The sequence below is a fragment of the Lichenostomus cassidix genome, chromosome 3, assembly GCF_008360975.1.
Source record: "Lichenostomus cassidix isolate B80296 chromosome 3, HeHo_3.0, whole genome shotgun sequence".
Lineage (NCBI taxonomy): Eukaryota > Metazoa > Chordata > Aves > Passeriformes > Meliphagidae > Lichenostomus > Lichenostomus cassidix.
Window position 1 is genome coordinate 56,195,794 of NC_139483.1, and position 27,470 is coordinate 56,223,263.

Below are 27,470 nucleotides of genomic sequence, written 5' to 3' on the forward strand. Positions count from 1 at the left end.
TAGTGACATCAGCCTGAGGCTCATTAAAATAAATGCCATCCAAAGCCAAGCTCTAGCAGCCTGCATAAGCCTATAATAAGCTTATACGGGGGTGGTTAATCCCCATTGTCATTTGGTATAATGTCATAATAAAAAAGTGACATCAGGGAAAGGGCAGAAGGGGCAGTAAATGTGCTCTGCAGTGTGGCCAAAGGCTCCTGCCATCCCTCCTCCTTACCCAACAGCGTGAGCAGAGCTGAGCAGCTCCGGATTGCAACAGAGGGTGACTAAAAATGGCCCTTCTGTTATCTGAGACAGAACTATAGAGCCATAAATATCCCAGAGTGGCTTTTCTTGGTGATGCATCATGGATATGCACAGGCAGATAGAAGGTGTGGAGCAACATGTGGCCCTGCACTGGTTTGCTTCCCAAAAAAGGCTACAGCTTCACTGGACCTTGCAGGTCCTGTTCTCCAAAGGAAACATCCCAGAATCAGGACTCCCAGTTTAGACCCCAGAGCTCCTGATTTGTTGCCTGTATCCAAAGGTTTGGATGAGAAGGAGGTGGGCTGCCCTTAGGGTCAGCAGGCAGGAGGGAGCCCTCACTCCTCAGAGCAGGGGCACCCAGGGCACCTTCCTCACAGGTTGGTGCTGAGCAGGACCAGGGCTAATGCCTTCTGCTCCCCAGGGATGATTGTCAGCCAGCGAGCCAGCACCTGGAAGGAGGGTGGAAGCTTTAGACGGCTCTTTTGTGTCATGCTTGATTGAAGTGCTAGCCACAGTTGTTTTCTCTTGCTGTTCTTTCAGTCGGGGTTAGATTTTCTCTGAAGGCAGAAAGAGCCCTCAATGGCAGCTCTTTGAGTTTAGTGTCTCTGGCATTTTGCCCTTTATACTCTTTGTGAACACAATAGCATGGGTTTTCAAGTCATGTTTGGAAACTCGGGCACCTGGCTCCGCTGAGACTTGAGGCGGTGTTTTTGACATCAGGTTTCTGGGACAAGAGTTACAGACTTGGCTGCCTCCAGTTAGATCCCTGAGTAGCCTGAATTCATGGGTGAAAAAAAGTCTGATAATTCTCAGGTTCTGATTATCAGTCAGGTTCTGAGCTAGGGGACAGAGTCTTGTGTAGACATGGTCTAAGACAGAATTGCCTCATAGTTTGTGCTATAATCTAGCAAGAGCTTGATTCAGTTTGCTTCATCAGGAGAGTTAATATTTTTAACAATGCTTAGCACTGACTGCTTTTTTTTCATTCCAGTGAAACAGGAGGTGATACTGAACAAGTAATGCTGACCACCATTACCAACACCACTATCAACAAAGATTTCCCGTGAGCCATGAAAAACTAGGAAGGGAAAACTGTAAGACTCAAATGTCTTTCAGCCTAAATGCACGTACAGGGCCTCCCACCAAAGGTGATAAACTTAATATTTAGCTCAAATTGCTTGTTCTAAGGGCACATTTTGTAAGGAGAGGAAAGAGTGACTGGCTCAGCACATTGGGGCTGGTCAAACACTGTCAAGGTTTGGTCTTTTTGCAGGCTGAGGTTGCTTCATCAAGTCATTTGAACTCCACCACTTTCCCACGCTAAGATCAGTGCTGTAACATCTGCGAATGTTTTGGGTTATCTTTTTTTTTTTTTTTAATAGTTTTGCTTCTTTTTTGTTTTGAATGTGTGGTAAAACACACTGGAAATTTGTATCATTGAAGAAATCTATTCCTAACTCATTTGAACTGTTGGTATATTTTTCCAGAGCACCACCATATTTTCCTCAAGCTAGAATTAGCTAAATTTATATACTTGCTTTCTTAGGACCCAGCAATGGACCAGTACGGTTTCCGAATCCAAGATGCATATGTTTGTGCCTGCAACTGTTGCTGAATGCTGGTTAACCTCACTTGCAGAGTTTTGGTGTGAATTGGCGTTTCTTGTCATGAATACATCTCACAAGGTCACATTGAATCCTATAAATTGAATAAGAACTCAGAGAGAGGAAAAGAGAATTTGAACCTCTGCAACACCAGCAGAGAAGTGCCTGAGCAGGGCACTGGCAGTCTCTCTGCGCAGTGCAGCAGTGTGGAAAACAGGCCTGGCTCTACGCGGATTTGTAAGCAGTGGCACATGTCACATGGGATTAAGGACTCCTGGAAGGACACGCAATTTGTGGTGCTGCTCCCATTCTCCCTCGCAGCCGCCCTCAGTTCCCTGCTGGCCTCCAGCCTCCTGTGTACAGCTCCAGCTGAAATGGAGAAATGGGATGGGTGGCACTGTGCCAGCTGCCTGGGCATCGAGCACCGCTTATCTCTCTGACGGACAGCGCGCCGTCCATCCCATCCGCGGGTTGACTCACTTCTTCAGGCACTCGTGCCTCCTGTAACCCAAAGAACTTACCCACTCCTGGACAAATCTGTGCAAATATTGATGGAGCTGCCTTGTTTTGTGTCGGCCCTTTTGAAGGCTGGCCTTTTTGTGTAGACTGGTTGGCTGCTGATTTGCCAATACCATTGCAACTTTCTTTGACTAGAAAGGTGTGAGTGGAAGTGGCTTTTGCTGCTTCTGTCCTGACATGCTGAAGTATCTGCTCTAGGAAGAAAAACATTTGGAAATACATAGGAAAGTTTAAAGTTGTGATCTGGACTCTCAGTGCTGTCTGAAAATCAAGAAAATGCTTTGTCAAAAGATGTTGAAATTGTTATTTGTTTCCACTTTACTGGGTTTAATTTACCACTGTTCTGTGATTTTCAACTGAAAGCAGATTAGTTAACTTTAATCTGAAACTGTTGTCTAAATACTCAATGACCTAATTCATTAGCCTAAGGTATATTTTGTCAGTATTTACTAAAATATGCCAGCAATGATTTTACACATTTTGAAAAGAAAAGAATTACATTGTCATAGGAAATATTGAAAATGTCAACAGTTCTTCACAAAGAATTTTCATGCTTATTTAAAGACCATTTTTTGGCAGATAATCTTTCTATGAAAAATACTGGTGTCAGATATTCAAATGAATTCACTTATTTGGCAGTCAAAGTGGTCTAAGTGAATAAGAGTGCATAATAAGTGTAATGACTTTTGATTTCAGTAAGATTTTTGATACTGTCTTATATGCTATTTTTTATAACCAAAGGGGGGGAAATATGGTTTAGATGAAACTATCACAAGGAGTTGATGCATAACTAATTAAAAAAGAAAAGCTGCATTCAAAAAAGAGTTATCCAAGTTTAGTTATCATACCAGGAAGATATTGCAAGTGAGGTCCCTGAGGTCAGTTCTCTGTCACTTCTATTCACTATTTCCATTAATGAGCTGGACGATGCAGTAGTATTTATAAAACGTGTGCGTGACACCAGGAGTTTTGCAGACTGTTTGTAGGACGTGATCAGAATTAAACATTATGTTGGAAAATTGAAGTAATGGTGCAAATCAGTAAAATAGCAGCCAATAAGATTTGTGCTAGAGGAAGAAGGAACCAAAGACAAAAATATAAAATGGCTTTTCAGTTTTATTGCAGAAAAATGCAAAAGGTGACAGGTTCAAAGGCAAACTATATGACTCAGCAACACACTGTGTCTGTTTGAAAAAAAGGATCATCTGAGCGATATTGGCAGAGGTGAAGTGTGTAAGATCAGAAGATGATAACTTCTTCCCAAGTTATGCCGGTGAAGCTTCAGCAGGAATACTTTGCTTTAGTTTTGGGCAGTGCATGCTGGAGCTGGCAGAGAAACTGAGTATGGTTCAGGGAACAGCAGTGGGCGTGACAAGAGATTTAGAAACCTGCAGAAAATGTGCAAGAGATTGGAATTTTTAATGTAGAAGCCGTAAGGATTGGGAGACACAACAGGCAAGCTTAACTGTGCATAGGTTTTTACAGAAAGGAAGAAGTTAGGCAGCTCTCTTTGGTACAATCTATGCCCATGTGATTTCATTGAAAATCTTTATAATTTTTTCTCTTTCTCATGAAGAAACTTAGTTTAATCTTAAGCAGTGTGATGGAGCAAAAAAAGAAATATTTCTGGGTCCATTTAAATTAGATGATCATATATTTTCTTTCTCTTTGTTATATGTACTATTATTAGTTGACTTTTTGTTCCTCTAAAATAGCATCTGTAAGACCCACTAGATCAGTGTTGGTGCACAACAACTATTCTTTGAGAAGAAAGTTGCAGTGGAAATGTTTTATTCAGTATCTCTTCTGTCATAAATCTCTTAACTGGAGCAAAAATCCTGACCCCGAATCTTTCGCCAGAACTCCTGAGCCTATGGCTATCCAGTTTTAATTGTGCTGTTCCTGTGATTTATGGCATGACCTTGGGTAAATTGAACCCCCATCCCAATTTCCCTGTCTTTAGCTGAAGATACTAATATTTCTCCTGTGGGCAGCCTGAGAGTTAATCTGTGTAAGACTGCCTTGACAATGTACAGTCCTCAAGCAGAATCCTAAAAGTTTAGCTGTCAAATACCTGTGACTCAGTAGTTGATAGATAGTCCATACTTATGGTGGGACTAAGTTTTGAGGCTTTGGTGGTTTTTTTTAAGTACTCTGTTAAGTAATGTTTTTCAGTCTTACGGCTTAAATAGGTTATTTTGTTTTATTTTATTTTATTTTACTTTATTATTTTATTTTATTTTATTATTTTATTTTTGGGTCTGGCATTATCTGGCATGAGAGGAAAGAGCTCTGCAAAAGGCCTTTGTTTGTAAAGGTGGATTAGTCAGCTGTAGTTGGACACTATAACTTATTACAATACACTCTGCTGGCAGCTATAATAGTAGAGCAAGCCCCATTGGAGCTCCAAAAATCTGGGATGGGAGTCTGGCCAGAAAAACTGAGAGCCTTGAAGTATGTTCCATGGCAAGGAAAGAGAGGTTACTTTTCCCCTCAGGTTTCTTGCATTCAAAAGTGATAATTACCATCAAAACAGAGAGAGAAGATAAATGCTAGATAAGCTGGCAAGGAAAGGACCCAAGTTGCTGTCCGCTACAAAGTGGAATGCCTGCCCAGCATATAGGATGCTGTCTTGATTTGATAACAAAACAGAAATATGTTAAAAAGTAGTTGAGGAGACCCTGCTTATTTTACAGTACATGAGATAATTATGTCTTATCAATAGGTAGGGATTGTCATGCTGCAAATCCAGTATTTATCTCAATTGCATGCAGTCTCTCATTAAGGAGTGGAAATGTCTTTACTTTGAAACAGGACTTATAAATGCTGTGACCACTTAGGCTTTTGAAAAATATGCAGATTTATATGATGATAGTAGGTAGAGGATGGTATTTCTGATGGGCCCTGACCTCTGCACCTTCATTTCATTAATTCACTGAGCCATATGTTTAAACTAAAATAAATACTGTGGTCCAGCTGGAAATGTCTCACTGTTGAAGGACTTAGCCTTTTCCTTGTCCATTTTTCTTCTTTTGTGATCTCAGTCAGTGAATGGTTTCTAATGTTCCCACATTTTTTCTCCATGGGGAACCCTTTCTCCATAACTCAGAATTAACAAGATTTCTGTTCAGGAATTTAGGTAGTCAGTGAATGCAACCATTTGGTGGAAAGGAGGGAAATAATAGTCAGGAAATTAACTACACCATGTTACTATGATTTGGTTGTGTTATTTTCCCTCCTCTTTCCCATTCCCACAAACCATCTGAAAGCACCAAATCTACTCCAAGTATTAGTATGAGAAATCAATTTTTGCTTGCAAGTAAAATGTATTGTCTCCAGAAGTGTTTTAATTTCATGCTACGCAGAGTACATGTGAATTTTACGGCACATACATTGAATAATCTCACAGCCATTCAAATAATTTGGGTTTTGGTGTCGAATGACGGAAGCTGGACATTTCTTCTAAAGGGGCTGCTGATGCACAGCTGAGTGCACACAATCAGTGCATTTAATTGTCCACAGTGTGCTGCACGCTTGTCCCCATGAAGGCTCCAAAGCACCGGAGCAGCTTGAGGGGCAACTTTCATCCCACACTCAGACTAAGCCCCTGTCAACTTTAAAATGTTCTGCAAACAGAGATGTTTATGAGCTTCACTGCTGGGCAAGTCTCACTGCAGTCTATGGGAGTCTCTGAGCTTCCCTGCTCGGGAATACTCTGACCAGGACTCCAGTTTACCTCTGCCTGAGTTTTGGCAGCTGGGCTTCAGAGGGTCTAGACCAGACAGAGCCCCAAGAGGCTGGGGCTGAGCAGCACTGGCCCCTTGCCCAGCTCTGTGCATGCACAGCCCTTCCAGGCTGCCCTGGGGCGCTGCCCTGGCACTGCCTCCACTGCAGAGGGAAAGAGCAATTTCGGAGTCTGGCTTCTCAGCCACTGGTGCCTCGTGTAGGTCATGCTGGCAGCACCTATTGTTCTGGAGCATTTGAAGGGCATCCAAGTTTTGGCATCATTAGATTATTGCCATGGTGCTCGGGCTGCAGATCCTGTACAATAAAAGGGGTTTTACTTTATGTTCAATCACTATTAGCTGTTATCTGCAGCTTTCATCTAGTCTCCATTAATGAAAGAACAAATAATTCCAGGGACTAAGTAGATGTTTGACCATTCAAATATATGCAAAGTGATATGATTTATAAATGGGAGGAAGTTGTTTTGCAAGCTTAGAATTCCATTTGCTGTGGAATTTCAATTTAACAATGTGAATCCAGTTAAATCCTGAAATACTACACTTAAGAGAGCAGGTTTTGTCATACCTCAGCTCTGTTTCAGCTGAAGGCTCCTAATGGCTGATATTTCTAAATGCCATTAGAGGGTGATTATTTGTTAATACTATTAGCATTGCTGCAAAAAGAAAAACATCAAGTTATTGTCCATGATTTTGCTGATTGAAAAAGAAGAAATAGGCTTGAAGTGCAGTGAGGAAGATTCAGGTAAGACTTTTAGAAAATATTGCATGAGGAACAGAGAGGTCTGAAGAAACTGGGCATTTCCACTACCAAACAGTGCTTTCTATTTTTATAGCCAACAGAATACCTGAGACATGGTGTTGAAGTCTCCTGGCAAGGGAAGTTTTTTCCCTTTCACTGAGTCTGCACATGGCATTCTTCAAAGCCAGGGCTATAGAAGGCACAACTGGCACAGCCAGGCACGTTTTACTGCAGCATAGGTGATCTTTGCCAAAGGATTGCATCACAGCCTGGCTTTCCAGCAGTTCCAGCCCCGTGGCAGACTTGTACCTCTTGGGTCTGGAGGCACTGCTTTCCCTGGCGCTGCTCCTGAGGCTCAGAGTGGGTGGTTTTGCTGAGGGCTGGGAATGTGACTGCAGTTCAAGGATCCCCAACTCCGGGCTGGTGAGGGGTTTTGAACTGGCCTGTTGGAGGTGGATCAGGAAGGGCTCAGCAGTTCTGACACCAGCACTGAACTGCTGCTGTACCAGCACAACCAAGCTTTTGTCCCCCATGTTCCCTTCTTTCCTCCCAGACCTATGCATTATTCACTGTTTACCAAAACTGCCTTGTTTACAGCTACAGAGGCTTTGGCAGAGCCAAGTCTGGGTTTTGTCACAGCTGGAGAGCAGCTGCAGAGCATCCTTATGAACTCTCCACCCTGAAAACTGAATGAAGGTAAAGAATGAAGGTAAAAACAAGCCCAGATGTTGCCTGGTTTTTTGACTTTTCTGTCCTGGCATCACTCAGCTTTTGGTGGTGGGTAGGAAGCTGTCAGAATTCGTGACAAACCAGAGAGGCAGCTAGTTCTAAATCAAGCTGCTCTGGCAAACCTGATGTTGGGAGAAAAGGTAACCTGGACCAAATATACTTCCTGTGAGGTAAGAAAGTGTTAGTGAGGTTAGACATTCACTCAGCATGTGATTAGAGAAGGGAAAAAAAGCCCAGTGCATTTTGAGAGAGGCATTTTCATGTATCAGGTGATGGCAACAAGAAACAAGGACCTTTCCCTCCCTGCAGCCACCGTGGTGAGCCTGGTCCTGTAGGGCTGAAGGGATCATTCACTGATGACTGGATTCCACAGAGGCTGTCAGAGCACTAAATACACCCTTGTTAATGACAGCCACTTAGCTAGAGAGTAAAAATGAGGTAAATATGTATAACACATCAATGATAACCATGGACATTTTCTTTTTAATGGAAAGTGGTATAAACAGCAGGAATGAGATGAAAATGAGAAGCAAAACTTAGGCTACATGTAAATGGAAGAATTTTAACTTTGGAATTATGGGATCATCTCCTCAGGGCAGTAGTGGAAGCCTGTAGTTTAGGACTCGAACAACCAGCCAGAGAAGGAGCACGAGGCACCACATCTCAGGGCACAGTCCTGCCTTTTGCACTTGGATTTCCTCATGAGGCTCCTTTGCCATCGCTTCTCCTTGAGGATCTGAAGGAATGTTTTATGTTCACGGCTCAGCCAAATTGCAGCTTTGGGAATTCTTATCTATCCTCGAAGTCTTATCTTTTATTTCAGTTGTTTAGATTTGCTGGTTCCTGTCTACAGTGCTTATCCAAGTTTATTGTTCAGTTTTACTATTCCTTGCTTAACAATTGCTCCTTTACTCTTGACGGTGTTTCTTGAGTGATCTCTCTGTTTATCTTTACCACCTTGTTCAGGTGTTAGAAGTAACATGCTAACCTTGGAGCTGTCTCAGCAATCCAAAGATGCAAATTTTCCCCATAAATTTGCTGCTTCTTTTTTTTTACTTGTATAGCAAACTCTTTATTTGTAGCACAGTTCCAAATTAGACATGAGTCTTGCATTTCTCTACTCACCTAATTTTATTTTTGTTCAGACAGTTTTGTGGGATTTTTTGGTCAGTTGGGGTTTTATTCTGTGATCTTGTCTAGAGAAAAAAAAGGGTTAATTAGCCTCAGTAAAACATTGACAGTCACTGGGGACTGCTGCAACTGAGCTGAAAAACAAGACTGCACCTGTATGCTGGCAATTTCAGATAGATTCTGGTCAACTATTTTCCTCTCCTGCTTTGTTCTGCCAGCTGCCTCAGTGCTTTGGATGCAGGTGGAAGGATGGACTTTGCTATCTATAAAAAAATTAAATGGTGAAGATCAACTTCCGTCTCACCTCCCCAGGGATCAAAGTGATTGCCACAGAACATGGCAAAGCAGGAAGCAGGCTGCACGTGGTCTCCATGTGAAAGAATTGGCTGAGGTAGATTTGTCTCTTTCTGCCTGCCTCCTTTCTTTTCTTTTTTTTTTTTTTTTTTTTTGGAAGAGACAGCAAAAACATGGAAGGAATCCCAAACTGATTTACCATAACAGAAGGGACAAGCCTCCACCACTGTGTAACACACACCATGCAACATCTCCACTGCAGTTCCTCCACAGAAGAGCTGTTGTAGCTCCTCCAATAACCCAAAGAAAGACAAAGGACTTCTTGGGAGCTCTGGCTGTGTGTCTTGATGTGTGCCCATGAAAGAAGTTCTCACAGAGACCCTGTACATTTTTGTTATAATATGCCAATGTAGGATGAAATTGAGTTGTCCCACTGGCCTGTGAAGGTGCCTTCAGCGCCTGCTGTGAGCAGCAGAAAACACATGGACTCTCTGGAGGTGCCAGGTCTGTTCTTATGACAACATTTTACTGTTAAATAATTCTCCTAGCAGCAAATTCTGCTCAACACAAAGGGAACTTTCTGGGGTTGTGCTACACTGTGTCTTACAGTCAGGCTCTCCTTGGTGTTTTTGACTGGTGCTGTGGTAGAAATGAATAACAGGTGATTGGCAGTATTAAGATCTGAGATATTTAAATATGAGTGGAACATAAGACTTGCAGGATAACAGTCTCCATGAAAGGGATTTTAGCAGGGGACAAAACCCAAAATATCCATTGGAAAAGTTAAAGAGTTATGCACTCTATGTGTGGGTTTTGAAAACACCATGAGACGGAAAAGACATCTGATTTTTTCCCTCTTTTTCAGTGATGTGAACAGATGCTTAATTTAGATTGTTTTCTTGGGTTATTGTTTTACATCACTGCTCTACAAGCCCACACCTTCAAAGTGCCATTAAAAAAAAAAAAAAAGAAGAGGAAAAAATACAGAAGTTGCTAAATGGAGCTCAGTGAGTTACAGCAGCTGAAATTAACCCACATGCATATTGCAATGAAGTGTGTGGGGACTTTGGAGGAGGTAGCTGGGTTGGGCTTGTGTAATTTTATTTTGAGCTGCCTATGACCTTCTAATGCTAATCTGTCTTTAAACAGTGTACATTTATATGTATAACATGGGTAGCTGGCTACAAAATAACACTTGGTATTAAGAAAGATTAACCAAATCTCACATGTCAGGGCATGCAGTACCCCAAAGAGAACATCTTTGCCTCTTCTTCACCACTGCAGAAAATACTCACCTGGTTTGCAGATAGTTTTCACCTGTTCCTACAGCACCAGGTACCACCAGCTGTGGTGTGTGAGAGGCAAAATAGGATAATAGATGGATGGAGGATCTTCCCTGCTTTAGCACACACACAGGGTGCTCCTGTGCCTCTGTGCTGTGTAGGCTTTCTGACGTGCAGTGTCAATTAATCTCTTGATATTGTTTTCTGTCCTCCCTTAGCTTTGTGTGGGAGGTCTTACCAGCACTCATTTTGCACCACCACTTTCGTATGCAGTCATGGGACAACATTTTGTCCCACGTGTGTCATGCAATTGGGGGATGCTCCTGTACCTGTGATTGCCCAAGGGTGCAACTGAGGTTAAGCTTTCTGCTGCAGAGGAAATCAAAGTCTGTAATATCTTTGCATTAGCTCAACCATTGATCTAAGGAGCTGTATCAGGTAGTCTAATAAAAATATTACTCTCCTTGTAAACCTTGTCTGACTCTGTAGTAAATGAATTACTTTTCCTGATAGCTGATGAGAACTTGCTTGGTGCTTGAATGGGTTTCTGAACTTTCTATCCACATTCTGCAGTTTTATCTTATGTTTGGCAGAATATTGGCATCATTAAGATAAATGACTCACTGTTTCTCTTTGGTATGGAGAGTTACATAAAGAAGTTACGATCCTATTCATATGCCTCATTTTACATCCAGACGTGTTAGCAATAGCTAATTCTGTCTGGATTCACTTAATTCTGGATGAATTTAAGGTTGTGTTTAGAGTCTGCATTTTATACCAGAGGTGCTATTTGTTAATAGGCAATTTTATGGTGTTGTGAGGTCATATTTGACATAATTTTCAAGTTATTTCAAATTTTTCTCCAATGCTGACATGTGTTCAGTGTAAGTGGTATAGTCTATGTAAAATGGTGGAGTTAAAACCTGAAATACTCTAATCTGTAAGCAAATAATGGTAACAGGAAAGTGAATGCTGATTGCTTGAACAAATTAGCAAGTTTTACCTCAAATGGACTGAGCCTGAAAGGCAAGTGTAATTTCCTGAGGAGAGCTTCCATTTTAGATGCGCAAACTTGGATGTGACCAGTTAGCAGAGGAGACCTGAGTTGGATGCTGTGTTGTTTTTCTGTTAGCCTTTCCCTTGGCAAAGCTTTGGGTTTAGCCCACGTTGAATAGATTTGTGTGTGGGGATGCACTGGGAATGGCATCTGATGGCATATGCTTTGCAGTGTGAATGCAGAAACTTTCTTGGCAGGCAGGTGGTACTGGACATTGATGGTGATAAGGAAGGTTTGATATTCCACCTACTGAGCACGTTAATGGATTCCCTAATTGAGCCCTTTGTGCTTTACACATTTTAGTCTCTTCTATGAAACATTTAGATTTTTTCTTGGCAGAAATCCCAGAGCTGCTAATGTCATCCTTGGTTGAGAAATGAAAACTGACCATCCCGGATCCCTGCAGAATCCTACACAAGATTTTTGTGTCATGAAATACCTAGTTACCGTACTGCAACAAAACTCTTTCCAACAGTGATAACCAAATCCATAGGAATGTATGAATGCCACAATGCTGATTTTCAAAAGTAGAAATTACACAGTGAATCTTGACATTGACTTAACACAAAGGGACTGCCATAGCTCTTGGAATCCTAAAACAAGATCAAATGAAGGTGTCGTATCCCTTTCCCTGCCAAAGATTTGTTTTGACTGTCAGAAGACAGTAGTGCACAATCATTACTTTTTTTTTTTAACAGTACTCACCTCTGAGGCTTTCCTTCCTGTGGGAAAGGTATGTAAGTGTCTAAGTGATATGAAGCTGTATTTTCTTTCAGTCCCAAAGAACTGAGGTTTCTGAAGTACTGAAACAGTACAGAAGTGCTGAACAGTATAGGTGTTTCTGAAGAGATTCCAGAGATCTCATCCCTGTATTTGCTCTAGCTGCAGTTATCTTGTAATGCTACTGAACCCTTCCAGTAGCCTTAATATGATCAGATATGAATATGAGGAATAAATGCTGATCTTCATGATGAACTAAGTGCCTAAAATATAAATAAGTGTGGTTAGTGAAGCTTTGCCTACATTAATATGCTTGTTCACTTTACCTGTGCTTAAGGCAGAAGGGCATTCTGTACATCTGTTCAGTAAAGGCATTTGCATCTTTTCAATTACTTTGCTTAAATGTAAACTATTGGTGTCAAATGTTGCCCAACTTTTGAATAATCAAAAGGTAAAAATTATCATTTAAAGTATAAATTAAAAGATCATTAAGGCTTGGGAGTGCAGCACTTCAAAGTTAGGGCAGTCAGAGCTGAGGTTTGACATGCAATTAATTCACCCTCCCCTTGCTCTCCACTTTTCTGTATATTCATTACAATACTAATCTTAATTACACAGTCACATTTATGTGTGCACACACTCATACACACATTTGCATCTGGCTCCTGGCCAGTAATTCCCATTGCTTCCAACCTGCCTTTACACCCACCTTGCTCTGCTTCCCTCCGTGTTGGTGTTGGGTAACCTTGTCCTTCCCGTGTAAGAGGCTGAGTGAGGAGCAGCAGGAGCCCCTGAGAGACCAAGGCAGCCCAGCTGAGCCCCTGTGTGACATTGCATTGTTCCCATGGCACAAAGCAGGCTAGGAGAGGACCAAGTGCAGCCCCTGACCCTCACAGGGGTGGCATGTCCTGCCCAGGGGGGAACTGCCAACCTGAGGTGAGCCCCTGGTGCTCCTGGGCTGCATGAAATGCTCAGAGGGCATGACTTGGCCAAGTTTATATGAATCTTTGTAGGAATAAGAGTCACAAATTAAAATCTCCTGCCTAAAATCTCGAGTCCCTGATCCACAGTGTGAAGGCAGGAGAATTTCTTAATTGAAACCAATATAAGAATATTTAAACTGGGTATTATGGTTTGAGACCAAATGACAGTGGGGAGCCTAAATGGGTTTTTAATCACAGCATATGCAATGCAAAACAAAAAGTCAGTTAAAGTTCACAGACTCATGCTATGCTAACTAGGCCTACCAAGGCAAGGAAAAACGAGTTTTCCTCAACCTCATTCTCAGAAAGGGCTGAACCGTTTTTGCTACAACCTTTTTTTTTCCTTCTATATTTCTCTTTATTTGTTTTCAATTCTAGAGTGTGTGCTCTAGTCATTCTCCTACCTGTGGTTAGTGTTATTCAAAGAAGATACACTGTAACTGAAACTCTGAGTTCCCTCCAGCTAATCTAGCACCACCTCGATTGTCTGAGAATCCTGAAAATGCTTAAAAATAACCATGTTTTTCAAAATGGACAAGGCTGCCTTTCTAAAAGCAGAACAAAAAAAAAGCTTACTTAAGAAGAGTCTGGGTTTTCATCAGAACTTTGTATATGACCAACTACCCTGAAATGTGTTGCTAATGTATGTAAATATTTTTCTACTGAAGAACATCCACCGGGTGCATTTTTGGCTGAATATCAGCAATTTTGTGGTGGGAGATGATTGTGAAAGGTGTATGAAGATGCAAATGGTTCAGTCTGCCCTGTGTGAAGAAGGAGCAAGTGACTGAAGTGTCATGTCTGGAGTACAAGTTCTGATTCTTTTTCAAATTTTAAGCAGTAACTTGCTCAAGACTAAAATAATCAGGCCTCTGACTATTCATGTTTTGTAACATTTTTAGCAGCCAATAAATAATCAGTGTGCCTTTTTTCTCACAACCTCGATGAACAATTCTGAAAAATAAAGCTGTGTCATAGATTATATCAGTCCCAATGAAAATGCAGCAGTTGAGCAGCCCTGAAAGCTGTGGATTCCCAGATTCAAACCGTGGTGGGAGGCCAGACATTCACAGGATGTCCTGGAGCCTACAATTTTTTCAGTCAAACTTTCTAAGTCCTCCTGAAGAAGATGGCTGCGACACAAGTTGACCAAGCATGTTGTCCGATCAGCATGGACAGCTGTGGCTTTAAACAATGGCAGCCATTGTTAGGTCAATTTTAAAGTAGGTCCTTAAAGTTAATGTGATTATGCAAATGTTGCCCTAACTACCATGGCTGTCTTATATCCTTCACAAATGAGTGCATTGTCACTTTTCATTATGTGCATACAGTCCTGGTGGTTTGGTGGTATCATTGTATCTCTTGGAAATGGACCATGTAAAGGCCATTCACTGTTGGCACTGCATTGTGCTTTTCCCCAGGCAGACCAACCTTGACCCACAAATGAGGGTGGTAGAGATTTTCAGGCCGAAACCTGCGTGTGTTATTCACATGATTACTCCCATTGACTTGGCTGGAAACTCTTGCAGCAGGCATAGAAGAAATAGGTTAAAATACAGTTGTGAAATTAGGTCCAGTCCACTCTAAACCACGATGTATCTGGATTAACCTCTGACAACATTACTTGTAAGATAAAAGCTTTTGTGTTAAATCACTTGCAGCATAAATTGAAAAATTAACATATTATTAATTGAGGAAAAAAAGCCCAAATATGTCAGACAACTTCTGTGTGAGTTTCTTTTCCATGGTGTCTTTATGATTATTATTATTAATTTGATTTTAATAATGAAATACTCTTTTACAGAAATTTATGATCACAAACAAGGAAGCTGAGAAATCTCAGGATCCATGTGTTCTGGAAGGTAGCAGATTTCAGACGACTCATCAGTTGGGGGACATGACTGATTTCAGACTCTTGGTTGCATTGCTTTCAATGAAAACCAGTGACTTGCAGTTTCAGTTCTCATCACAGAAGATGTTCTCACAGCAATCTCTTGTTTGGCTGGTTTTCTCTTTTTCTGAGTGTGGAGTCTGATGTTTGTCTGAGTTCTGTCCTTTGTGATTTTTTGTTCTGGTGGACAAGAGTCTCCATAATGCAAGCACATGGTAAACAGCCTGTGATAGATTCAGATGGCTGGTTGGGATTTGGGCCGGCTCAGTAAAATATCCTTCCTTTATTTCTAACAAAATAAATAACATATATGTAGTAGAAATAAGAGAGAGAGAGAGAGAGAGAGAGAGATTTGCATGCACTTACTTAACATAAATAAATATGAGGGAAAATCATCATTTCCCAGAGAAGTCCTTTGCTGACTTGCAGCAGCTCTCTTACGAGCACAAACTTCCTCAGGAAATTCAAGGACTTGCAAGGGCAGCACACTCTGTTGCTTGGTTGTGTTATTCTACATGCAATTCCTCATAACATCCCCATCACCACAACACTTGAACATTGCTCCAGAATTAGGGTATGCTTGGCCAGCCTGTGTGCACAGTCAAGAGAAATCTGGTCAGTCCAAACCTACACACATATCAGTTGGGCTCTCCTTTCACAGATCCTGGTTCTACTGGAAAGGTTGGATTAGGGTGTGGAAACCTGCTTTGGTACAGCAAGGCTGAAGCTGTGGCACCCTCAGCATTGTCTTCAAGAGAGTACAGGGCCGCCTTTGGGACACTGAGCCTTCTGGAAAACTTCCTGTGCTCTAGACCAAAGTAGATTTCTGTTACTGAAAGTCCTTTGTAAGACGTTATGGGTGTTAAAGAGGAAAGAAGAAGAGCTGTATCACTGACAGGAAGGCAAACCAAGGCATCAAATAAATTTCCACATTCACTCCATTCAAACTGTCATATAAAACCCAAGTTGCTCCACTGATCAATTGCCAGACAGAATGGTAACAAGTGTTTTTTGGATATCAGACAGCACAGCAACTTGGAAGCGGCAGCAAGGTGTGGGTATTGCTGGAATAATCCAACATTTTATTTTTATCATCATGCTTGCTACCTTGTGATGCTTGTAGCAAAATTGTGGTGCAGGTGTGTGTCAGCCCTCACCCTACTGGGTCTGCTCTGAGATTCAAACAGTAGCTACTCTGGCTGGCTGCAATGAAGGTTTGTACTAGAAAGCCCTGGGTTTCAGAGCAGTGATGGAAGAGCGACTATCACATCGGTTCTGTAGCTTATCACCACACAAACTGCATTTGTATTTGTTAGGTGTTTTCTGTTAGAGGATGTGGCCACAAATCAGAGGTTGGCAAAGAAAGGATTGCTCTAACCTCTTTGATTAAAGAAAGTTAAGGTTGTTCCTGTGTCAGTGACAGCTCAAGAGGTGAGCCTGTGACTCTTGCTGCTCCTGGACTATCACCATGGGACCTTCATGGAACAGCAGAAGAACTCATCCCCATCCTAGGCGGGCGGGAATCTGCAGAGATGGTGCAAAAGATGGGTGTAACATGACCTGTCCTGCCTATTCCTATTAGACCTTCCAGCCAGGGGCAAATGACCTCCAGTGAAAGGCTTTTGTGTACCTCCCTGACTGGAGGATGATATTCGAGATGCAACCAGAGCTCGCTTTTCAGGGCAGATGATGCTGAACCTGGGTATACCAAGAGCACCATTGTGAGTGTGTGGGGCCTCTGCTGAGTGGGAGTGGCAGGGGCACATCAGCCATAGGCAGGGAAATGATCCGTGTCCTTAGTCCAGGCCAAGTGTGGGCTAGTGTTCACTGCTGTTATAGAGACCAGTGACTTTTATCCATCCATTTGCAGCAGAGTTTATCCTGACCCCATCAGGGGTGTGAGCCTCGGTGAAACAGAGGTGAAGCAGGTAGGGGTGCAGAGGGGATAACCCATATGAGCAGAGCAGAAAAGAAAAGCAAAGTATAATCTCTTTATTATTTCACAGAAAGGTATTTTAGGCCTTTGACTGCAGCAAACCACAGCTGTTTCTCAGTTTAATTCTTCGGTGCAGGAAGGCTTGGCTGGGCAGGTCGGAGCTGTAACCTCTTGCAGATTTACATTTCCCAGCTGGCAGCATAGGCTAGCATCGCCTTTATCTGCACAGGAAGGCTGAGCCAGCACCTCAGAGATCTCTGCCTTGAGCTGGTAGGAGCACATATATCAAAACCCCATCACTGAAATAGTGATAGCCTCCCTGCACCTTCAGATAGCTCCTGTGTTGCTGATGTACGCTGATGAGAGAGTTAATGAAACATGAGAGAGGCAGCGGGCAGGAAAGCACACCTGCAGGCACCCTTTCAAGGCTCTCTGGGGGCTGACTGTATCGGGAGGGCCACGGCAGGCTTGCAGCTGGGCTGGCAGGAACCGGGAGATGCAGAGGTGGTCTCTATGGTTAGTGTAGAAACCTGTCTGGGGAGAGCTTCCTGAAACTTTCTTCTTCGCCTTCTTCGCTTCTCTGACAGATGTGTGCACAGAGCGTGTCTTGGAGCTGTGGTGATGAGAGTGATTGAATCAAGTAGTAAAAGTTGTTTTCCCCATGAAATACAACTTCCTTGGCTGTTAGTCAAGCTAGGCTGCAAATGTGGATCTGTGAAGTCAGAGAAGTGGAGGTTCTTTTACAAAACAATTAAAAAGTCAGCAATTATTCTGATACTCAAATGAATTGGAAAAATGCCTTCTAGTTATGTCATGTATCAAGTGGGATTGTAAAAGAAAAAATAAACTCAACAACCTGATCACAAATAATTTATGGAAAAATAATAACAGAGTGAATATGTTTTGCAGCCCTTAACAGTGAGCTGTATAACCACTGCCAGCTTCCAAACACTCTTGAAGGCAGAATTTGGACCTTTCTGGTCTATCTTCACTACCTCACCTCTATCACTTTTACTGAGTGCAAAAATGTCACAAACAAGTTCATGCTGGTAGCAGGGTCTCCAGTGAAAATTGCTGAGACATCAAAGTCAAGTTCAAAGAAAAGAGGCAAACAGAGGGAAAAAGTGCATTTGGTCAGGAAACATTACTTCCTTTTGAATTAAGACATTAGACTGGGGGTTGAAAGATGTGACCAGTGTCTTTCCTTGACCACCCAGGCAGAGCTCCACCATTGCTCCTGAGCAATGTCTGGGCTCCTGGCTGACTCCGCCTGTGCTAGGAAATAAGGACACAGGTAAAATGCAGACCAGTGCTTCAAAACTATTCTTTCCCAAACTGAAGTACTTTAACATGCTCCTTAAAAAACAAAACAAACAAAAAACCAACAACACTCCCCACCAAACAAATTTTAAGTAGATTTCTAGAAGCAAGCCTTTTTTCTTTGTGCTTTGCCATCACACCTGTTACAAATCAGGACTGAGGTAGAAATACAATTAAAAGTGTCAGGAGTAAGAGTAGGTGATGATTATGATGCTCCAGTCACAATCTTACAGAAACATCCTTTGCTTATGTGCCTGCCTGGGTGGGCTTGAGGGAGGGCTGATTGCCATTGACTTAGCTGGCACAGATAAGGATCAAGATTACAAATATGGAGAAAAAAAACTGGCTCTTTTGAAGGATTGCTCTGTACTATAGAATATGCAATGCTGTGCTTGCTCTCTGCTTTACCCTCAGCAGATTTGTTACTTTGGATCCTAATTACTGGCTCTTTCATTCAAGTTCCAATGTTTTTTCCCAAACCAATTCAAGCTCTGTCCTTTTTTCAGTTTAGGCTTATAATTGTCACATAGGTCAGACCTGTGAGAATTGAATCCACAGGATTCTCTCCACAGAAAGCTGAAGAATGACAGGAAGTTAGCTGGGAAACACCTCACACTGTGGCATTTTCCTTTATTTTTGCCCTGGCTCCTTTGCCTCTTCATTTTTAATTAGTGGCACATGCTGAAATGATAATTTAAATTCTTTTCAGAAATCCAAAGAATTCCCACTGACAACATTTATTAAGTTGTAATTACAGAGAAGAAAAAGGTTAATAGGAATTTGAGCCAAATATCTACTCTCCATTAAATGAAAACTTGACTGAACCTGCTTTCCTTTCATTTTGGCAGGTTACTCTAGGTGTAAATGGGTCCAGCATGGTCATACAGCTGTGCAAAGGGCCACTGCTAGGTCAGGTAGATGTCACCAAGACCATTTACAGGGACCTGTCTCAGGACAGCTCTGGCCTGACAGGCTCAAGATGGCATTTACCAGACTGGTGGGACCCCTCTTGGGCCTTTGAAAGATGTGTGTTTCAGGCAGTGAGCAGAGCATGGCCACATGGGGATATTGGTGTGAGAAAGAAGTGTAGGAGGTGGCACTTTGCTGCAAAGGAAATGTATCCACTATTGCTGGAGGGAAAATAATCAGCTTCCTAGGTCTATCATCCAAAGAAAGCCTCTCCCTTTGCCAGTGCTGAGCACTACATTTTGCAAATAAGCCTGAATCTACTGAGTACTTTGCATTTTCAGTGAGACAAGAAAGAGGGGAAAGAAATATTTTCCTCTCTATTAGCTTGAAGTGTGCCCATCAAGAAGACAATTATTGTAATAGTTTTACATGCTTAAAATGGATTTTAAGGCAACTGAGGGTGCAGGGGAAGAAAGACCCACTCCTTATGCTGGGCACCTGCCGGCTGAGCTTCCCAGCACTGGGATAATGGCTCATTGAAACCTCAGGATCGGTGCAGTTATTGCTGGAGCTGTACAAGGCAGGAGCTTTGGTGTGAAGTCCTGTTGTAAGCTTGGCATTTCTTTTCCCTCTGTTTTTTTTGTTTTTTAAAGCTGTAACTCGTTGCCTAAGCTGTGTGGCATGCCTCAAGGCAGGTCCTTCCCTCTTCCCTTGTTGCTGAGTCCCGCAGGGCTCTCACGTCTTGCACAAGCTTTTTTACTCTGCCAGCCTGCAGCTCCGGCAAGGCGAGGGCTCCACAGACTTCCCTTTCCCCGTAATCCATGCCCAGCTCCGGGGTCGTGCCTGTGGTAAAAGGTGAGAAACTACCTCGGGGATGGCTTTCCCCAGCCCCCAGCGCCGGGCTGAGAGCCCAAACTGCACAGGAGGGGTGGAGGTGAAGCACAGGCTGCTGCAAGCACTGGTCCCTTCTCACACTTTCACCCCGTGCAGAGGGTGAAAAAGGCCTTTTTGCTCCTCTTTTTCTGTGCACTGCATGGATTGAAGGCCAGCATGTGGCTTCAGCTGGGAGGACTAGGCAGGGGCTGGGTAAGGAGCAAAAAGGACTGGGAGGCACCTTTGGGGCTCAACACATATGTGGCTACACTTCCATCTGCTCTCATCAGGATCAGTCTGACTTTGAAGTGCTTGCATCAACTTACAATTCAGCAAATTATTTTCAAGCTACTAAATAAAATGTTGTTTTATTTTTTTTCTGACAGGTTGCCTTTGTATTTGTTTGTTTGTTTCGTTGGGAATTGCTTTTATCTCTAGCTTTCCTAGGGCTGAAAGTCCCTCAGCACGTCAGCTGTGTGAGGCTCTTGCAGGTCTGTCCAATTATTTGCTGTGAAGCACAATGCACCAGGGTTTCAAAGTGTATTTTCACCTCTGTTTTCTTAAGACAACAATGAAAAAACCTGTTCTACAGTAATAAGGACTCCAGAATATTTTTCTCTTATTCAACTTGTCCCTGACCTGATGGTCCTTTAGATGAAAAAGTAAATTAGCCAGCATTGTGGGAGAAGGGCAGTTTTGCACAAAAGCCACAGAGTCTCCCACTGACTGAAGCTGACCTGGACTTTGGTGTCACTAGAGATGTGCCTTGAGACCACAACATGCTCAGTACTTACTGTTTTGTGCCTTGTTCCTTCCACTTCCCTAACAATCAATGAGAACCGAGGATTTTGAGGCTATGGTGTGCAAAACTCTATTCCTTTCTTATCTAAGTGTGCTCAGAAAAACCTTACTGGCTTGATTGGTGCCTTTAACACCACCACCAACAAACTAAAGACAAACAAGATTAGGAGGCCATGCAGGTTTAAGTAAAAAAGAACACACTTTATTTATCTACAAGGCAGTACATTGTTGTATAAAAAATTAAGTGCAGATAAAGCTGCACCAAATGCTGTTAAGGCAGCAAAGTCAGAGGCTGTTATAAAAACACAAAACAATAAAAAAATAAAATAAAATCAGTGTTTTGCCGTATCAATAAAGATTTGATAGGGCAGTACAAAGAACCATGTACTTCTAAGAACCTGATTCAGTACACAAGACCCAAGTTAGGGAACAACTAGCTAGACATGGAACAAAAGAGACAACATGAACAAGACAGTGTTCTCCCAAACATATGAAGGTGCAAGGCATGCTGTTACAAACCAATGAGAAACAAAACAACACATCCACACAAAAAAAAAATCTCCCAAGAACAGTGTTCAAAAATATTGCTTATAAAAAAGGGGAAAAATATAAATGATGTAAAAAAAATTAAAACAAAAAGGTCTGAAATGCTAGTGCATAGTCAATTAGCTAACATCAACATTTGTTTTCTTTCCATATAAAGCTCTACTGCTTCTTTTACACTAGCAGCATGTCTACATGCTAAGGTCTGTAGCAGCAAAACACAGTATTCATTTGGCATTTACAAAATTAAATTACTGAATAAAAATATAATTTTTCTCATAAATCTATGTTTCATACAGTAATATTTTTTAAAGCAAGCTAATTACCCTCCCCCCCAACAGAAACACACAATGTATAACGGCCTAGAACCAAACCAGAAAGGAGTATTTCAAGAGGCATGGATGTTTGAGCATTCACGATCTTGATCAGCTTTCCCCTTTTGCACAGACAAGCGTTTGTAGTAATGCTTTTCGCTTCGGTATTTCACACCAATGCATTTTGTTCAGTGATTTAAAATACATCTGTTTGAGTACCTGCTCTTTTATTATTAAAAAAACCCAAAATAAAAAAAGAAACAAACAAAACCCCACCCCTGGCTAGCACATCACTGAAATAACAATACTGGTGTATTAAGTCTGCTTGATCTTAAAAAGTACAAGAAAAATTATCTTTATTATAAGACTGCAGTTAAGATCATTAATTACTGATTCAAACTCAATACCTAATAATTTAGGCAAGTATCATTAAAAAAACACAAACTCTTAAGTTGGGTGAAATCCAACAAGAATATATATGCTGAGTGACTAAATGCACTTTGTGCTGCTCCCAACTGTTGTACCACAACAAAGATAGGCTCTTCTCCCATTCATGAAAAGTTCTCATGCAGAGGAACAAGAATTTCCCAGTGGAGGCGAAGTGTTCTCAAAACCATAATGCTTCTCTGTTCGTTGACCCTTTCACATCACCAGAGTCCGGGTGGGGAAGGTGGCCATGTATTTGCGTGCCTGATCCGTCAGAGCCATCTGATCCTCGATCTTCCCACAGGACGCTGACTCCCAGGCGTTGTTCAGATGCTAAATTAGAAGAGAGATTTAGGTTGAATGCCATGTGATTTATCCATAGTCCAAGCCAGAGCCGGGCCTGCTTGCAATTAACTAGGACAGGAAGAGGCAGTGGGATGCTATCCTGTCTCCCGAGAAATTGAAATCTCAACAGGCAAAAAAATGTCACCCTGACTTCTCAGTTAGTGACCACAGGGGCAGACAGACCAGGTGATCTGCAGAGGGGACACACAAGAGCCAGGATCCAAACCTTCCTGCTTCTCTCTCAGTGTCTTTTCTATAAGGCCATATCTACAGCCTTGCCTTTAATCCTTTACACAAAAGGCCTAAAAGAGAATGTACTTGGCAGGCAGACTTCACAGTCAGCAGAGCACGGACAGGCTACAGCCCACAGTTAAAATATTCAGTGCTGTGACCATGCACAAATTCCAGCTGAACCTTCACTCTAGAAATGCAGCTGCTCTGTCCTGGAGTTTCCTAAAGGAACCTGACAACCTTGATAGCCCAATATCCACTGCAGAGGATTCCTGTGCCCAAAGCTGCTCTCACCTGTGTGCAGCCATCAGCACCAGCCCAATAGCTCAGCTCCTCTGGCAAAGGAGGAGGGAGGGGGGCTCGACTCTCAGCAGAAACAGCGTTTTAATTATCGTGTAAGCCATTTCACTTCTTGTGGTATTTATGGAGGTTGCAGACAGCATTCAGTATAATGTTAAAGTGAGATAAAGATATCTGCAGAGGGCTGTGTGTGCTCTATTTATTTACTCACTACACATGTGAGACATTTCTCATTGCCTTGAGCTATAAACAGCAATGAAATTTCCTCCTGGAAAGCTCCTGGAATTTACCAGGACACACACATTTATTTTTTTCTATTGAGCTCTTTCACTTGCCCAGTGTGTCTGCCTTTCCACACTGAAATATTCTCTAAGACCTGAATAAAACTTCTATTATCACATAGTTAGTTATACAGATACTCTGCATTCTAAAAATGCACACAATTGTGCTTATCCTTCCACAAGGGGATCCCCAGTACTGCTGAATGTTGAGAAGGTGTATGCTCAAGATCCACCAGTAAAGACAAGTAAGAAGAAACCTTTCTCTGTTCTCCATTGCTTTCAAAAAGTTTTGCTTTGCAGTACAACAGCTACATTGCTCAAAGAGATGGCCAAAGCCTTCCCAAGCTCTAGAACCCTGGATGAATCATAATTAGTGAACTGCAAACCATCTACTAAAAGCAGAACTGTCCTGGCCTGCCCATGTCTCTCTCTGCTGCTACTTTCAGTTGCTAACCTTGCAAGAGGATCCTTAAATTATTCTCTGGCCTGAATGTTTACAGAATGCTCTTCTGACTGTAAACAGTGTTATCTGAGACATATGGATAGTAAAAGTCTGGGCAACTATGAAGTACAGATAATTTCACATAACATGCCCTAATCAGGGCACCAGTACAAACACAGGGACCGAGGTTCCTGCCTTGGAGGGTTTACAGTCTAAAAGGGACAAAGCCAGTGAATAACTAAGCAAGTGTGTTAGTCCTCTCCAATCTTTTTGCTGAGCTTTCCTAGACATGGATTTCCCTTCTCTGTAGAGAAGCTCCAAATGCTGCCTCTTCTCCTGGATGCCATTTTGCGAGCAAAACTGCTGAGCTTCAGTAGAGTTCCCTTTCTGAAGGAGAGGGAAAGGGCTTCAAATCATTACGTTTCTGCAGCTTTTTGTGGGAAAGCTGCACCTGTGAAGTGAACAAACATGCCATACACCTCTTTTCTAGAGCAGTTCAACCTGGGCTGGCTGTGTACCTTGTGCTGTGGCTCAGCCTAGGGCGCAAGGCAGAAAGCAGGTGTGACACATTTTCTGCATGCCACAGACATGCATGCCACACACCACAGCCAGCTCCTTTTATGTTTTGGTTAAACAGCTTCCAGGGTAACTTTTTCAAAGGCACCAACACAAGCTGGGAACCTACAACCCCCTATTGATCCTCAGTGGGACTCAGGCACCTGTGCATATTTCCCCCGGTTGTTTTAGGGGTATTTGCATGAGGAACCAAATTAATGCTTGGTACAATGCCATTGGTTTTACTTAGAAGTCGGATTTATTCTGTATACCTCAAAAGTAGTTCGTAGTTCCAGAATATCCATCCTTTCCAAGGACAGAAATATGTGTCTAACTAGCATTTCCCTGTGATCCCCCAAAGCTTCAATCCACTGGTCTAGAAAGGATAGATCAGCAGTCCCTTAAATAACCGAAAACATGTAAGGAAAAGCCCATTTGTCACAGTATGTCAATTTTTTAAAAAAAGTGTAAGTAACTGCAGGCAAGGAGTGCCCCTATTTCATAAATTAGGCTTAGATGTTAGTATCTACACAGAGCTCTTTGTATTAACAGCCATGTGCTGAGTAGGAAAAAACCCAATAAATCTGTATCCTGATATCACCAGCATCTCAGCAGGCTGGTACATGTCACTCATTCCACGGAAAGCCCGGTCTTCATCTTTAACCTGATGTCAGTGTGGCAGAAGCTGCTCAGGCAGGCAGTAACCCTCTGCCCTCCCACTGGGCTTGGCTGCCCCGGGGAGCACTGGGCAGCAGGCACACCAAGCACGGGACGACCAGCTCCACCCCACATTTGAGCCTGCTTGAAACAACTTCAGCTTTGTTGTAGGGACACAAAAGTTTTCACCCATGTGTTGTTTTCCCAGAAAATTATACTATTTACACTTTTTTTATTTTTCTATTGCGACAAACTTATAAAAAAAGACGAACTTTTCATCTCAGCGATGATGGTGAGAGTTTTTCTCCAGTGAAGAAAACAGAATTTGACCCAAAGTGTGTTTTCTGATGCAGCATATATACTAAGACAGTTTTCAATTCTACCCTTGGGGAGCTCAGATAACATTTCAGTGGGTATTTTTAATAAACATTTTCTGTCTGAAGCCCTGAGTCTTGGCAGCCAACACAAAACAAAGCACAATGCCTGTGCCTTGCCAGCCCTGCAGCGCAGTGCCAGAGGCACGTGTGAAAGTCATCCTGATGAGAGCAGCTTTCCTTCCCTCCTTGGCAGGGAGTGCTGGGTCCTACAGCCCAGGCAGAGTGCCTTGCCGGGCCTGGTGGCACACAGCTATGGGATCTCTTAGAAAAAAGGGTAAAAAGGGATGCCACAATGCCTCTTTCCATGCCAGCATGGCAGCAAGCACAGACAGGGCTCTGTCACAGGACAGCAGCAGTGCCCCACAGACAGCAGTGCTCAGCAAATGTATCAAGAGATGAGACCCTGGCAGAAGGCTACAGCCATGCAGGAAAACAGCACAGAAACCCCAGCCAGAACACTTCTGCTGCAGAATGCTCATTGCACCCTCCTGGCTGCATTTACAGGTCTAACTCTGCAAATCACTGGATGGAAACACAAGATCTTTGTAACCTGAAGGCCTGACACAAACCACACAAAAATTGACAGATATGTTTTCATTGATCCAGTGGATTCATACTGCTTAAATTCAGTCATCTAAGAGTTCCTTTTGGCATCTAAATTCCTAGTCAGTGAAAGGGATTTCCACAGTAATTTTTTTCCATATACACAGTTTTTTCATTGCCTCAGAGTAGGAGACCAGTCTTAATTTTGCTGTCAATTAAAAGAGTTTAAATCTTTTCAGCCAGTACTTCCAGCTGTATTTTTCTCTTCCATACACAGCAGTTCTCTCTTTAAGTTAAATCAGGGAGTGTGGGGGAGAAGAAAGTACAGTACCACAAGTTCCCATAGGATAAAATTACAGATCCATGGTACAATTCCAGCTATGTCATTCTGTCATTCTCCCTGTCCCTTTTCTTATTCTCACTCTTTTTTTTTTTTTTTTTTTAACCTCAGTAATCCTACCAGTACATCCTTCTCCTGGCAGCAAAACTACTTTATTTATCCTATAATATGCCTTCAACTGCCCTCGGGCAAATGTGAACTGTAAACAAACTGTCAAAGCTGTAACTGGGATATCCAGTTAAAGCACTTTAAATAAGAACTTGGACCATCTAGAGAAAACAGATCAGAGTAAGGGAAGAAACACTGTGGAAAGGTGCTTTTCTAACAGAACTAGTCCTCCTGCACTCGTAGCCCAGACTACCTTTTCATGTGATGTCTCTAGCTTAAGAAAGCTCCTGTGTTACAAAACCTTATGTATTAGGAGCCAATGCCAAAACCAAACACTGCTGCTGCAGTGTTGAGTCCTGCAGTGCTGAGCTCCCAAACTGATGAAAGTGTAGTAAAAATCCTTAGGCAAAGAACTGTGTTAGAAGACAGATTTTAAACCTTTGCTCTGCTGTCAGGTATCTTCAGCAACTCCAGCAAAGTTAGTGGTGTTAAAAACATTCCCGCTAATTTAGTCAAGCTGTGCTGGTATTTAAAAATAATTTTAAAAGAAGCGGATGTATTCAAAATATTTACAAGGCTCCGACTATTAGAAGGTTTTTTATCGTGTTTCCCTGCTGCAAAAAGCTGGATTTCTTGCCATTTTCTCTTCGATTACATGGTATGGATCGTTTGTAGAATGTGCCACTGAAAAGAAGGCTTACAACAGAAATGCAGTACTCCTGAAACAGCAAAACAATGCACTAAACAAAACTATTTCCTAGCAGAATACAATGGACATCACGTAGAATAACATGGCTTTCTATTCTGTAAGGATGCAGAACCAAGAGAAGCCCATTTTCTCATCAAGATTAGAGTAAAGACTAATTAAAAACTAAAGTGACCATAAATTAATTTTCTACCTCATTTGCCAAGACAGACCACTATTTCTACCCCTGGTTTTAGCTTTTCTTTGGAGCACAGGACAGACTTCTCCTAAAGTCTTGGGTTTTCCAAGCTGCTCAGAAATACAGCTTGCTAAATGTGAAAGAATAAAGTGGTCCAACTTTTCAGCTTTTATTATAAGCACAACACCAGAGATAGAAAGAGCTATGTGATGGCTTAAGAGCTTAACCCTGACGCTCTTGCTCAGACAAAACTCCTGCTCGAGATGTATGAGTTTTCCAAGTAAGATGAATGGGTGAGATATGGAAGTAGGCTAAGCACCTGCAACTCATACTAGGATATTCA

The 27,470-nt window shown here is 42.2% G+C and overlaps 1 protein-coding gene across 3 annotated transcripts in view; it reads right to left on the reverse strand.

Moving 5' to 3' along the window:
- Positions 1 to 20,961: 20,961 nt before the first annotated feature.
- MYB (MYB proto-oncogene, transcription factor) overlaps positions 20,962 to 27,470 on the reverse strand; it is a 28,314-nt gene continuing 21,805 nt past the window's right edge. For all 3 annotated transcript variants that reach the window (XM_085055889.1, XM_085055890.1, XM_085055888.1), the window contains one exon: positions 20,962 to 22,397. In XM_085055889.1, coding sequence (XP_084912015.1) covers positions 22,281 to 22,397 — 117 coding nt within the window. In that variant the 3' untranslated portion in view covers positions 20,962 to 22,280. The remainder of the gene's footprint in view (positions 22,398 to 27,470) is intronic.